The following is a 13,048-nucleotide window of genomic DNA, read 5'->3' on the forward strand; positions in this document are numbered from 1 at the left end:
GGACAAACAAGACACACACATACACACACACACATACACACACAGCCAAATTGACAGTAGCCTTCTCTCACAACACACACGCATACAGCGCACACACACACACACACACACACAGACAAACAGGCAGGCAGGCAGGCAGAAGAAGGGACCTGAAACTTTCAGACACTCCTCCTCACACATACAGAAGCATTTCTCCCACTTGGAGACCCTCATACATTCCCTCTCTCTCTCTCTCTCTCTCTCACACACACACACACACACACACACACACACACTCACACACACATACTCACACACACACGCGCGCACACGCACGCACACACACCTGCACACTCACATACACACACAGACAGCAGCAGCAGCATGTTTCGGTGGAGTCTCCCCCAGGCAGCGTGTGTGCTGTCGGTGTTCGTGTCTCTGGCTCTTGCCTATGAGGATGATATCGAGGTCAACTACTCTGACAACTACTACAATGAAATCACAGAGGGAGACCCGCAAGAACGTAAGAGACAAATTGCATCTGTGTGTGTGTGTGTGTGTGTGTATGAGGGAGAAAAGGCATACAGAGAGAGAGAAAGAGAGTGAGCTCTGGCTAATTAAGATGCTCAGCTGACTGTGTTTGTAACTGAATTGTCTCCTGGACTGTGAAATCAAATTCTTGTCGTAGAGGATAAAGTTGCCCCCAAGGGAGGATTAATATGTTTGTTTTTTTTTGTCAGAGGTGAGGTCAGGACATCAGGAGTAGATGCTACAGGTGTATTACGTGCTCATTTTGTATTGTCTCCGGCAGCCGATTTGTTGTCAGAATATGTTCAGTTCACGTCTCTATTTTGTTCATAGACTATACACAGCAACAGTGACAACAAGACTTGCCGTTTAGTGTTACTCCGCAGTCCAAAAGTGATTTATACTGATTTACAAGGTGCCAGATTCCACGTAGGCTGGAACTGTAAAAGTGGGTTAGCAGCATACAGCTGTTGTCACAATGACTGTAAGTAAGCTGAGAGAATGGAAAAAGATGAAGAAACAAGTGCAAGTCTATTAGAGTGGGTCCATTAAACCGTATCAAGAGCTGTTGATGCAATTTAGCTGTCTCCAGCAATGTCGTGCTTTTAGGATGTTGCTTGACAGGAAGAAATGAGAGAAACCTGCCACAAACAACTTAAAATAATAAAGTATCACTTTGAAAACCTTTACTTAAATAAAAAAAAAAAAAAAAGAGTTTCAGTGAAACTTTAGATGCTGACATGACAAAACTTCCCACAGGGTTAGAGTTTCTCACAGCTGTCTGACATTTATTTGAATGTGATTATAATCTGTTTTCTGTTTTGTTACTTTTGTCATTTTTGCTTTGGGGACAAGACCTTTTGCAATTCATGCCAATAAAGCAGCTTTGAATATATCCAGAGACACATGGATATACATGTGTAGAGATATATCTCATGTAGCAGAGTGAGCAAAGGGTGAGTACACTGACAGAGAGAGAGCATGAGATAGACAGATAAAGAGCGAGAGAGAGAGAGCGAGCGAGAGGGAGAGAGAGAGAGAGAGATAATGTCATTGTGAGGGAGAGAGAGACAGGGTTGGGGGAGGAGCGGAAGGAGGGAGCATCCCTCAGTATCTACAGTCTATAGTCTGCGGGGTTGGTAGAGACAGAGTTTGTATATGAGATGAGCAGTGCCAAAGAATAAGTTCAGAGAGAAAAGCTGACGGCTTTTCAGCTGCCTACTGGCACCAGCACACATTAATGCATGAATGACTGCTCACCAATCACAGAAATACTACAGAATTATCAAATTCTTCTCTCAGCTGTTTTGAAAGGCATCACTTTCTCTCCCTCCCTCTCTCTCTCTCTCTCTGTGTGTGTGTGTGTGTGTGTGTGTGTGTGTGCGTGTGTGTGTGTGTGTGGTGGGCCCCTGAGTCGAAGGGCTTGCTTGCATTTTGCATTTTGTATGTGTGTGCTCAACCTTGCAGGCGGTATAATTGGTGCACTAACAGTAAACAGGCAGCAAACTGCTCTGGGCACAGCGCTGCGATGTGATTAAACATCATTAAAGGCAGAAATGAGGGAGGCTTCAACAAATGACTGAGACTAGTGAAATACAAACAAATTACAGCATTAGAGGAAAAGGGGCAGCAAGAGCATAGCAGCTCACTCCTTACTGCCTGGCAAAACAGGAGATAAGAGGAGATGGGTGAGAGAGAAAAAGAAAGAAAAAAGAAAGAAAGAAAGAAAGAAAGAAAGAAAGAAAGAAAGAAAGAAGTTGTAAGAGTTGAGCACAGTGTGAAGGTGGCAAAGGGAGAGGGAGAAGGTGGAAGAGAAAGGGAGAGGGGTCAAAGCCTGGAGGAAGATACAGATCGCTGCTTCTGACCTGCTGAAATCGGAGTGGAATTAGAATTAATGAGAGCAACTAGAATGAGGTCACGACACGCTTCATTTTCAGCAAAGTGACGGACTAAAAAACATGTAATAGATAAGTAAACCCATATGCCAGTTGCCCCACAAAGCTTTACTGTTGATAGTGTTAAAATGCAGGTCGTGTTTCACCCTCTCCATTAGTGCTTCCTCTGTGTGGATTTATTCATTAACACTTTAAAAGAATTACTATATCCCATCTCAATTATTAACAATGTACTATTATAGAGTAAGTTCACTGAGGTTAACATCATTATCGTCTGTAAGAGATTTCACTGTATGAACTCTCAAAGGCAGTAGGTCAAAGTTAACCAGGGTGAAGAACCAAGCCCAAACAAAGCAAAGCATACTCTTGCAGGGTCTTTTTACAGTCTGCCTCAAGAACCTCAAGATCCCTGAAAATCACTCGTGAAGCCCTGACAGGCCGGCTCTTTCAGTTTCCATAATGACTTCCCAGCAAAAGGAGCAGAGTGCATGAACCTTCTGCCTAATTTGGTTTGAACCTCAGAGACAGGCAGCCAAAACAAATCCTGCAGCCCTGTGATAATGTCTCTCTAGAATACCTTTGCAGGTATAAACACAGTTCGAAACACTCAAAAGTTAATGAGAACAACGTGTCTGACAGATACTCCCACTCCCAAATTCTTTTAACGCGTCCCTCTATTTCATCCCTCCTTTTCCCTCCTGTATTTTCTCCCTGTTCCTGTTATCTCTTGTCTGTTAACTTTCACCAGATCTTCCTTTTCCTTTTCCTTTTTTCTTTCTCCCCATGAACACTAAAAGTCAGATGATATCGTGGGAAGGGAAGTAGCATGTTTATGACTCAATCCGCCCAATTCTTTTTTGTATGTTATCTCTCTGTCTTGTCTCGTTTTATCTCTCTCCCACCCACCTCCCTTCCACTTTCCATCCTTTATTCACTTTTCACTTCATCTCCAACTATCCCGCTATTCCCACAGATTTAGACTTTACATAAATATCGCCTTTCTATTCTTCTCCCTGAAATGATGGAACAAGCTTTTCTTAAAGTTGAAGGGCTCTTTGTATTTTAAACTCAGTGCCTCTGAGAGAAGAAAAAGTTAAAAATAAATGTACACAGGTGGCATGAATCCAGGATGTCCAGTTGAATGACATCCTCGACTGAAGGAGGTTTCTCAAACACTAGGCCACCCTGTTCTGCATGCAGAAAAAAACCCAAGTATTTTTAGTTTCTGGAAGACATGTTCAAATCTCTCTCCTTCTATTCATTCCACTTCCCAGCCACACCGAGCACAGCCCCCTGTAAGATTCCGGACCTGACCAAATGGGACAAACTCTTCTCTATGCTGGAGAACAGTCAGATGAGGGAGAACATGCTGCTGCAGTACGCTGACGACATCGTCAAGGTGGAGATGGGCTCACTGCGTGGAGAAATGCTCAGGTTGGTAGCACAAATAGGTCAGGATAGAGAACAAAATGAGGATGTTTGATTCTCAGTGTTGCCAGAAAAATGAATTGATTGACAAGCCCTCTGACTGACTGATTAACTACACATGGGTAGACTATTTAAGCAATATTAAATGCTTTATTGTAGTATAATAGCCCCTTGCGGTCTGAGAATCATCACAGTGGGTCTTCTTTCCACCATACAGTTCACAGCCAAAATGTTCTTAATTTGTGGTTTAAGTTTTATAAATTTCAGTAGTGGTGTGAAAATACTATGTCAGGGCTTCAACTTGATTCAAAGCATCTCTGAAACTGCACATTCTGTAGATATATGTATCCAGTTTCAGATAAGTCACACCAGTGCCTCTGTTGCTGCAATCAGCACTGTGGCAACAGAGAAAAGTTCATTCAAAGCAGCTTACCTTGTAGCTAACAGTCTGCAGCTTTTCCAGTTAGAAGTCAGAAAAAAAAATAATCCAAGTAATCCAACAAGACAATCCAACAATCAATTAATGCCACTTTAAATTCATATCACTAAAAGCAAAGTTCTCCCCAAGATAGAAATCTGGTCATCATGACAGCTGTTTCAGATGTTTCATTGTGTTGTGATTTTTTCCCCCTAAGTATTCATTCATTCACTGATATATCAACTTGGTGAAAGCTTTTATAGCAAGCACCTTATTGTACTTTGGGTTAACCCATATTGAAGGTAACCTAAATGACCACTAGTTTGGCTGATGCCAACAGAATTGGACAGCAAGGAGCTACCCTGTGTTAGTCTGGACAGGCTCCATTCATGTGGTAGTATTCGTTCAGAATTTGATTCGTTCTCATGTTTAAATGTGCACCACCCCTCCCCCGCCAATCAAATAAATTTGCATTGACCCATATCTATGCCCTCAACTTGCTATGACATCTGCTACAGCTGTAATTGTGATTTGAAATTGGTGATATCGAACTTGTGTTGGACACCAGTCAGTCCCTCATTATCTGTGTAATAAGCAGACAAGATCAGAAGGGCCTTTCCACACTCTAGAGAGTCTTCTAGAGTCTGGTATTCACCAGGCTATGTGCACAACAGTGGAAATCAAAGTCCTAAACTTTTAAGTGGTTCTGTCATCTTCAAGCTACTAAGAAACACTGGACCATCATCTTTCATTTAATGTTTTTTTAATAATGGATTGGAATCCAAGATGGCTTGCATGCATAAATCTGTTAAGCCAAAACCTAAGGAGGCCTGGTTGTGAGTTGAACAATACACAGATCCTTTGCGCTGGCCATTTTTGTCAGGTTTGTTGCCCAGTACGGTGGCTCCTGTGGGGCAGCTGTGGAGACAGCAGGAAGACGGATGTCCCTGCAGCTGGTGGCAAAATTCAGAGAAGTCTTAGACCGCCTCAACCCTCAGGAAAGCAAGAATGTTGCTGCCACTGGGAACTCTGCTGGGAATTCAAACAACTTGGAGATGTTGCTACAGCAGCTCCTCTCTGCAACCCGGACACAAACCTCCAGACTCACCAAGCTGGAGACCAGCTGCTTCAGCAATGCCGGAGCTGTGATGGGAACAGGAGGGGGAATGCCGTCAACTTCTAAGATGGGATTTGAGGTTCCACAAGGTAGAGGAGGGCACAGGGCTCAGGATGTGACGTCCCAAGAAGTGCAGGGGGCACTCGCAACACTGCGGCAGACAAAGACAGAGCTTGAGGAGGTGCTGAGGTCATCAAGGCAGAGATACCTGCCCGCAGGTAAGATATCCATCTTTCTCATCTTTCTCTCTGTCTCATCTCCCACTGCTATTATCTCTTTTCCAGTTTCTTTGTTTTGTTTTTATTTCTGTCTTTTTCTGTCTCTATTGCATTGGCCAACCAAGCTTCCACCCTCCCAACCCATACTCTGTCGCTTTTTTTGGGGGTTTTGACACATTTAGGTCATGTTCCAAGTGCAAGAATGACACCCGCCCTTGTTGGGCCTTGCTTCTGAACGTCCATCTTCATCTTAAATGCCTTTTTCCATTTCCTCTGTCTGTCTCCAGGCATATTGGCCCTCTCAAGCAGCAACCTATCCCTCCCCCCTAACTCACAAACATTAGCCTCTGGTGATAGACTCCAAACTGAGTTATTTGCCTTGAACTTACGACATGGGGAGAACAAGCTCACCTGAAAACAGAGTCAGCTCTAGAATGCTCAAGTTCAGTTCACATTTTGCTCTTTGTTTCTATTCTGCTTCTTCAATGTTACGAAACATCTTGTCCAATCCCAGCTAACAAAGTTCTGGGACAACCTGTGGCTCATAATCTGAGTGGTTTCATGTAAATTGCATGTGTGAATGATTTAAAATCCTGAAATGCAGAGAGACAGACTCTGCATGTGGTTCTCCATTCAACCATCCAAAAACAATTGCCCTCTTGCATTCGCAGCCTTTGGAAGTGGTGATGTTGCAACAGAGGTGGACAGAGTTGCTACTCAAGTAGAAGTACTGTTACTTTGCTGATGTTTTACTTAAGTTGATGTATATGTCCTGCTGTATAAATCGACTTAAGTAAAAGAAAAATTCTTTCATTTAAAATGTGAACGTAAAGCTGCATTGTACAAAACTGTTGAGGGTTGATTGAAGTGAGGACCTTGTGGACTCAACAGACTAATGTGGAATAAACACATCATATGATGGTTGAGTCTTTTTCCATTTATTCCACATTTTGGCCAGCTGTATATATGTGATCCACACTAGACTATCTGCAGTTTTTCCACAGAGCACCTTTTATTGGGAATTTGGAAATGACAAATAGTAGAACCAACAAAGCTGAAGCAGATTCCTCCTCTCATCTTTATGATCATTATGAAATGTTCCAAAGTCTGTCACTGATGATTTGTCCTCTGTAATGGATAGGATTTAAAATGTAATGAAGTAACATACTCAAGCAAAAATGTACTAGTAAAGTAAAAGTAAAATTACTGAATTTAAAAATTACTCCAAAAAGTTCAAGTACACAAAAAAGCTACTCAATTACAGTAACACGAGTACATGTGATTAGTTACTTCCACCTTTGATCATTAACCACATGATCAAAACTTTGAAGATAATGCAACAAGTAATTACAGCAAAAGAACATAGTGTGGATGTCAATGTTACAAATAATTAATATACCGAGTCTCATATTCTCAGATCCTCCCCTGTTTGAAGACACTGCAAAAACTCAAAATCTTACCAAGATTATTTGTCTTATTTCAAGTCAAAAATGTCTTATTACTAGTCAAAATATCTCATTACACTTAGAATAAGACATGATCACCTCAGAAGTAACTTGTTTCTAGACAATTGTCTCTTGTTTCAAGTGAAAATTTGCTTGAAACAAGTGAAAATTTGCTTGTTTCATTGGCAAAATTTGTTTCTTGTTTCTAGCTAATTTTCACTTATTTCAAGTGAATTTTCACTTTTTCCACTGGCAAATTTTGCCAATGAAACAAGCAAATTTGCACTTGTTTCAAGCAAATTTTCACTTGAAACAAGAGACAATTGTCTAAAAACAAGTTACTTCTGAGCTGATCATGTCTTATTTTAAGTGTAATGAGATATTTTGACTTGAAATAAGACAAATAATCTTGGTAAGATTTTGCGTTTTTGCAGTGAATGCTCTATGTAATTTCAGTCACTGAGCTCTGCTTACTTGGGTTTAGTTTCTACTGTCTGGATTCCAACTGAATCAAACACTGACTAATAATAATGTCAGCGTAAAGATAAAGTGAACATCTTGGATCAGGTTTGGTCATGCTGAGGCTCCAGACCTTTCAATCAGCCATCTTAACTTCCCAGAATTAATCCCATGAAAACCTCCAAACTGTTTAGGTTATATTACTCACCAAACCTACACTGCCAAGAAAGGTAAATGTGGCCTACATAGAGAGCAAAGGTCAGCAGGTCGGTGCAGAACCCACACCAAAGCACCTTAGGAAAACAGAACCAGATGGGAGATATATTCCTCGCACAAGACACACACACACACACACACACACACACACACACACACTCAGCGTGTTCAACATGTCTTTGTTCACAGTGACTCCCCAAGAGGCAGAAACCTGAGACGAACGTAACATCAATATTTAGGATTCTGGGTTTATTGTGAGGATGAGTGTTTCCCCCAACATCATGGTGGCTGGGGAGAAAGAGAGAGAGAGAGAGAGAGAGAGAGAGAGAGAGAGAAGACAACTGAGGATGTGAAAGATGAAGAAAGATGGAGATAAGAAACATGAGACGTGGTAAAAAGTGAAAGATGGAGGAAAGCAGGGATCAACTGCATGTTAATATAAATGGTTACTAGCCATAAGAGAACTAAACACACACACACACACGTACAAACACACACTCCAGTTCATACCTCCCACAGAGCTCCTCTGCTCAAAACTTATTTTAGTATGTAAAAAAAGTGAGAGAAGGAGAGATAGAGGAAGAAAGGAGAGGGGTGGGTGATGTCAAACTCATGGTGGTCCTGACCTCATCGCAACCACAGCTGACTCCGACATGTAGGTCACAGTTACACACAGAGCGAAGCAGAACAAGCCGCTGAACCAGAGAGACACACAGAGAGAGAAAAGGATTAGCGGGGCAGGGTGAGCGGACACAAAAAACCCTCTTGTGATCTATGATCTCATCACCTGACTGTGCTCTGAACCACGACTCGCACGTCTCCCATTCAGCCTGTCTGCTCAAGCTTCAGCGCTTACAAACTCTGTGGGTAAAAGCTGATCACACGTCTGCGTCCGGGTGTCACCACTTCTATGTCATAGCTGTCCATAAGACTGAAAGCATTTGTAGTTCTGCACTGGCGAGTCTGCGTGTAGATCGCTGACACACTAGATGGCAGTGCCGAGCTTTCATCAGTTCGAAGGTAACAAAGTGCAGATAAAACTCAATGTTGTCATGTCCTCTGAAAAAGAGCGCCAGTTTTAATACACGATGCTGTCCAAATGGTGTTCAAACTCATGCTTTGGGATTTTTCTCAATAATAGTTTGGGGATGAGAAACATATTTGTGAACCTCCTCAGCTCAACTCTTTTCTTCTATACCCAAGGAGAGGCAAGCTTATTTATATTGCACCTTATCATACACAGAGGCTATTAAGAGTCCTTTACAGGCAAAAAATAATGAAAATAAAAAATAAAAAGATTTCAAAAGTACACCCAATTCCATACATATTCAAAGCCGAATCAATAAAACAAATAAAATTACCATAAAACGGCCAAAAGGACCAATTTGTTCTTGTGGTCTTGCACTGCCATTTACAGAGAGCTGGAGGTGAGGTACAGCAGCAGCACAGGCACTTTTTTATATCTACAGCAGAGCTTTGATGCAGAATTATAAATTGGCCTTAAGTTGCCATTCATTTCCCTGTAGATCACATTTCCAGTTTTTCAATCCATTTTGTTCTGCCCCAGTAATACTTATTCTGAGCGAAACATTGGGTAGAGTAGTTTATCCCTCTTAAGCAGCCACATGACGAATGAATTTCAACAGTATGAGGTCTTTCAAATCTCCCCATGCATCTGTCCAATCACTGAAAGAAGTCAGTCTGAGACTTTGTAGTATTTTGCTTTGCAGCACTTCCACTTGGGAAATAAAATCCTGCACTGTAGGGAGGTTGGGTTACATGTTCCAGTTAGCAGAATCACATTAATGGTTACAGAAGGAAAGGAACAAATGACAACTGAATACAGACATGCATCATTCAGTTATTCATGGGAATACTGTGTGTTACTTTATGTTTTATCATAAAAGAAATGGTACCTTTACTATGAGATACAATGATATACAAGCTCAAAGTCACCCAGGTATCATAAAATGTGAAGATTTTGTACATAGTGGGAAATTTCAGTCGGGAACCTACTGCTGAAGATTAAAAGTAAAGCTATATAGGTCATATCAAGTATATAGGTCACATCTGGGGCTAATCTACTGACAGTACTGACCAAAATTTACAGTAATCTGTTTGACATTCCAGTCAATACCTTGAGTAACTGATTTAAAATTGCTTATTTGACTTTAGGCTAGTGTCAGGCTGATGTGGAGACACTAACAGTAAAATGTGCCCTTGAGCAGGTCACCTGTTCTCCAACTGCTCTAATCAGTGCTGTTGTTATTTACATGAACTATATACCATCTAACAGGTGCAAAAAGAGGCTATTATATGTCAGTTAAAGCTGCAAGCTCTTGAGCTTAACATCTCAACAGGAAACACATTCAAATCTTCTATAAATCATCTAAATTAAATTAGAAATAAGATCAAAATAATGTCAGTGTTAAATGGCTGATGATACTTAAAGGTAGAAGAAAAAAGTTCTTCCCAGCATGCAGTTAGTGTATGCTGCAAATGTATGCAGTTTTTTTTTTTTTTTTTTTTGGTTAAGGTTTGAAATAATGAAAATGGGTGAGGCAGGTATTACGAGCTAAGACTCTCCTAATAATCCTTTTCTCCTTTTCTTTGTGAATGGCATTCTTTGTCAAAAGAAATGAAATAAGAATAAAACTAAAAATTATTTTAGAGCACTATGTTTCTTTTTCTCTCTTTTTGTTTAAATGCAACCATTTTGAAGATATGTAGCACTAAGAAGCCAGCTGAACTCATGCATGTCGTTCATGATGCACATTGTGTTGCAAACTGAATTTCCCACAGGACAATGAATGTGTCAGCTGAAAAAAATTGTGTGTCGCATCTTATTTTTGCACAGGTTGTGAAATGGCCCTTCTCTTCCCCATGCGCTCCCGCCGCATCTACACCTCCATCATACCGGATGTCCCGCTCTCCCTCTCCTCCTTCACCGTGTGTCTGTGGGCCAAGCCGACCGCCGTCCTCAACAAAACCGTGCTGTACTCCTACGGAACTCGCCGGAACCCGTACGAGATCCAGCTGCTGCTCAGCCGAACCTCAGCCCTCTTTACTGTAGGAGGAGAGGCTCACTTGGTGGAGGCGCGGGGCGTGGTCAATGAGCCAGAGTGGATCCACCTGTGTGGGACCTGGAGCTCCAAGCAGGGCCTGGCGTCACTGTGGGCGGATGGGAGAAAGGTGGCTTCCACGCCCGGTGTGGCCGAGGGACACATCTTACCCGACGGCGGCTCACTCCAGCTGGGGCAGGAGAGGAACGGCTGCTGCCCCGGATCTCCCAGCGCAGGCGGAGGCAGCGGGAGCGGGGTGCCAGGGTTTGAGGGAGGGTTTGAAGCCAAGCTGGCGTTCCCGGGGAAGATGACGGGGGTGAACATGTGGAACAGGGTGCTGTCAGACGAGGAGATTTCCCAGATGGCTTTGCGGGACGGAAGCGGCTGCGAGATGAGGGGGAACATGGTGGCGTGGGGTGTGACAGAGATGGTGCCCCATGGAGGTGCTCAGTTCATCAACTAACAGACTCTTACACTCCATTCTGGAAAGTTTCATCAGCATCATGGTCATCATCATCATCATCGTCATAGTGAATATCAGCGGCACCACATGAGAAGCTTTCATGTTACATGTGCAGAGAACCAACTCACAGCTACTTTCATCATCATCACCATCATCATCATCATCAGTGCCTCATTGCCAAATGTCCCCATCTTCAAATGTTTTCATCATTATTATTTTTATTATTTTTACGCTTATTGTTGTCTTTACCACCGTCACTGCTATTTCCACGAACACTAACGCTGCCAGGAATTCTACTGGACTTCATGAAGTTCAAATGAGAGAAAGCCAATGCTGTGAGAGACTGAGGTTCATTCAAGTAACGTTCCACATTGAACTGAGGCTAAAACGCTTTCTCTGTCACACACATACACCCACACATGCAGGCATAAATCTAAATAATGTAGTCTATTGTATCGTACCAGGAAAAGAGATGCAAGCAGCGTTTACCAAAGACTAAAGTAGGACTGCAAGAAAGGAAGGTAGAGAGGCAAAGAGTCTATCGTTAAGGGATGCTAGAAGTGAATGAGTTGATGAGTTGCTGAGCCAGAATGTATGAGGAGTCACTAGATAGCCATGCTGGTTGAGCAGAACAGGCAAATCCCCTGTGTCTCTCAAATTCTGTTGTGTTTGTCAGACAATTTCCGGTGTATTCTGATGGGAAAAACGGCAAATAATTTGTTTTGGGAGTCAGGTAAAACTATTGTCATTGTCACATGCAGTATATTTGCACAGAGGTTATGGTTGAAGTTAGAATTTGCATCCCTGCCTTCACAGTTTTATTTGTAAGAACATGAAAAATTTAAGACTGATAATCCCCCCGCACACAATTAAAACGGCAATCAGAGGTACAATATTAATGTGGCAGAGGCATGCGGTACAATATAAAATATATGAAATACTTGTGTGACTGAAAACTGCTGTACTTATGTCCTTTCAAGCATGGCCAACTAGTAACTCTTGAAATAGCTTAAAAGTTATAGAAAATGTTTCATTAATGAATTATTTTGTTACCGTGATTTTCCTAAAAAGTGAATCTTTGAAAGCATTTAAAGCATTTCCAATGTTGTACTCATCAAAGTGTTTACATTCATATGAAATAGTTAATTACATTTAAACCAACTGTCTTTATGTTTTTTGTTGTTTTTTTTCCCAGTAGTTTTCATTTAATTTTAGGGTAATATATGTGTGTCTTCTATTTTTTTTTTTATCATGGGTAAAGTATATGATATGAAATTGTTATGTGTCTGTTTTGAGATGGAAAGGTTCTGAATTTGATGAGATGAACTGTGGACAATGTTTACAGAATCTAATCTTTGATTATCTAATGTGACTTGTATCATACTGTAAATTGCTTTTGCTGTTCTTATTGATCTTCTTAACAGGTGAAATTGAATGTATTTTGTACATATATATTTTGCATAACAAGACTGGATGAACGGAGAGTGAGTTATGAATAAAACAGTTATAGTCCATTCTTGTGGATGAGTATTGTGTTATTTTCTATAACCTAAAGCTTCAGGCTATCAACTACTTTTTGATTTTTTTTTTTTTTTTTTTAAATAAAAAACCTTTTTAAGCTACACATACACGAATTCACACAATGAGGCTGCACTGTACAACTATTTTCATTAATCATGTTGACTATAAAATATTAAAGACGCTGACAAATGCCTAACACAGCTTCCAGGAGTCCAAAATGATGTCTTCAAACCTCAAAGCTCATTAGATCTTTAGTGTGGCAAACAGCATTTTTTTTATTATTATTATTATTTGATGAA

At 41.2% G+C, this 13,048-nt stretch overlaps 2 protein-coding genes across 5 annotated transcripts in view; one reads left to right on the forward strand and one right to left on the reverse strand.

Annotated features, from left to right (window-relative positions):
• Positions 1–13,048, reverse strand: part of veph1 (ventricular zone expressed PH domain-containing 1) — a 91,714-nt gene that overhangs the window by 62,971 nt on the left and 15,695 nt on the right. The window lies entirely within an intron of this gene.
• On the forward strand, positions 156–12,744 carry ptx3a (pentraxin 3, long a). 2 transcript variants are annotated; one of them, XM_030067813.1, is made up of 5 exons: positions 277–502; positions 3,677–3,836; positions 5,132–5,491; positions 5,522–5,583; positions 10,561–12,744. In XM_030067813.1, the coding sequence occupies exons 1-5, from the start codon at positions 364–366 to the stop codon at positions 11,226–11,228; spliced, it is 1,389 nt and encodes a 462-aa protein (XP_029923673.1). In that variant the 5' UTR covers positions 277–363; the 3' UTR covers positions 11,229–12,744. The 2 variants fall into 2 exon arrangements, with proteins under 2 accessions (XP_029923674.1, XP_029923673.1); XM_030067814.1 differs by having other exon boundaries at positions 156–502; positions 5,132–5,583.

This window comes from Myripristis murdjan, chromosome 13, assembly GCF_902150065.1.
Source record: "Myripristis murdjan chromosome 13, fMyrMur1.1, whole genome shotgun sequence".
Lineage (NCBI taxonomy): Eukaryota > Metazoa > Chordata > Actinopteri > Holocentriformes > Holocentridae > Myripristis > Myripristis murdjan.

Bases quoted from the DNA above. Each gene is read 5' to 3' on its own strand.
- ptx3a (XM_030067814.1), top strand. From the start codon at position 364: ATGTTTCGGTGGAGTCTCCCCCAGGCAGCGTGTGTGCTGTCGGTGTTC. The intron at 503-3,676 runs GTAAGAGACAAA...TCCACTTCCCAG, and splicing joins AGAGGGAGACCCGCAAGAAC to CCACACCGAGCACAGCCCCC. The intron at 3,837-5,131 runs GTTGGTAGCACA...CATTTTTGTCAG, and splicing joins CTGCGTGGAGAAATGCTCAG to GTTTGTTGCCCAGTACGGTG.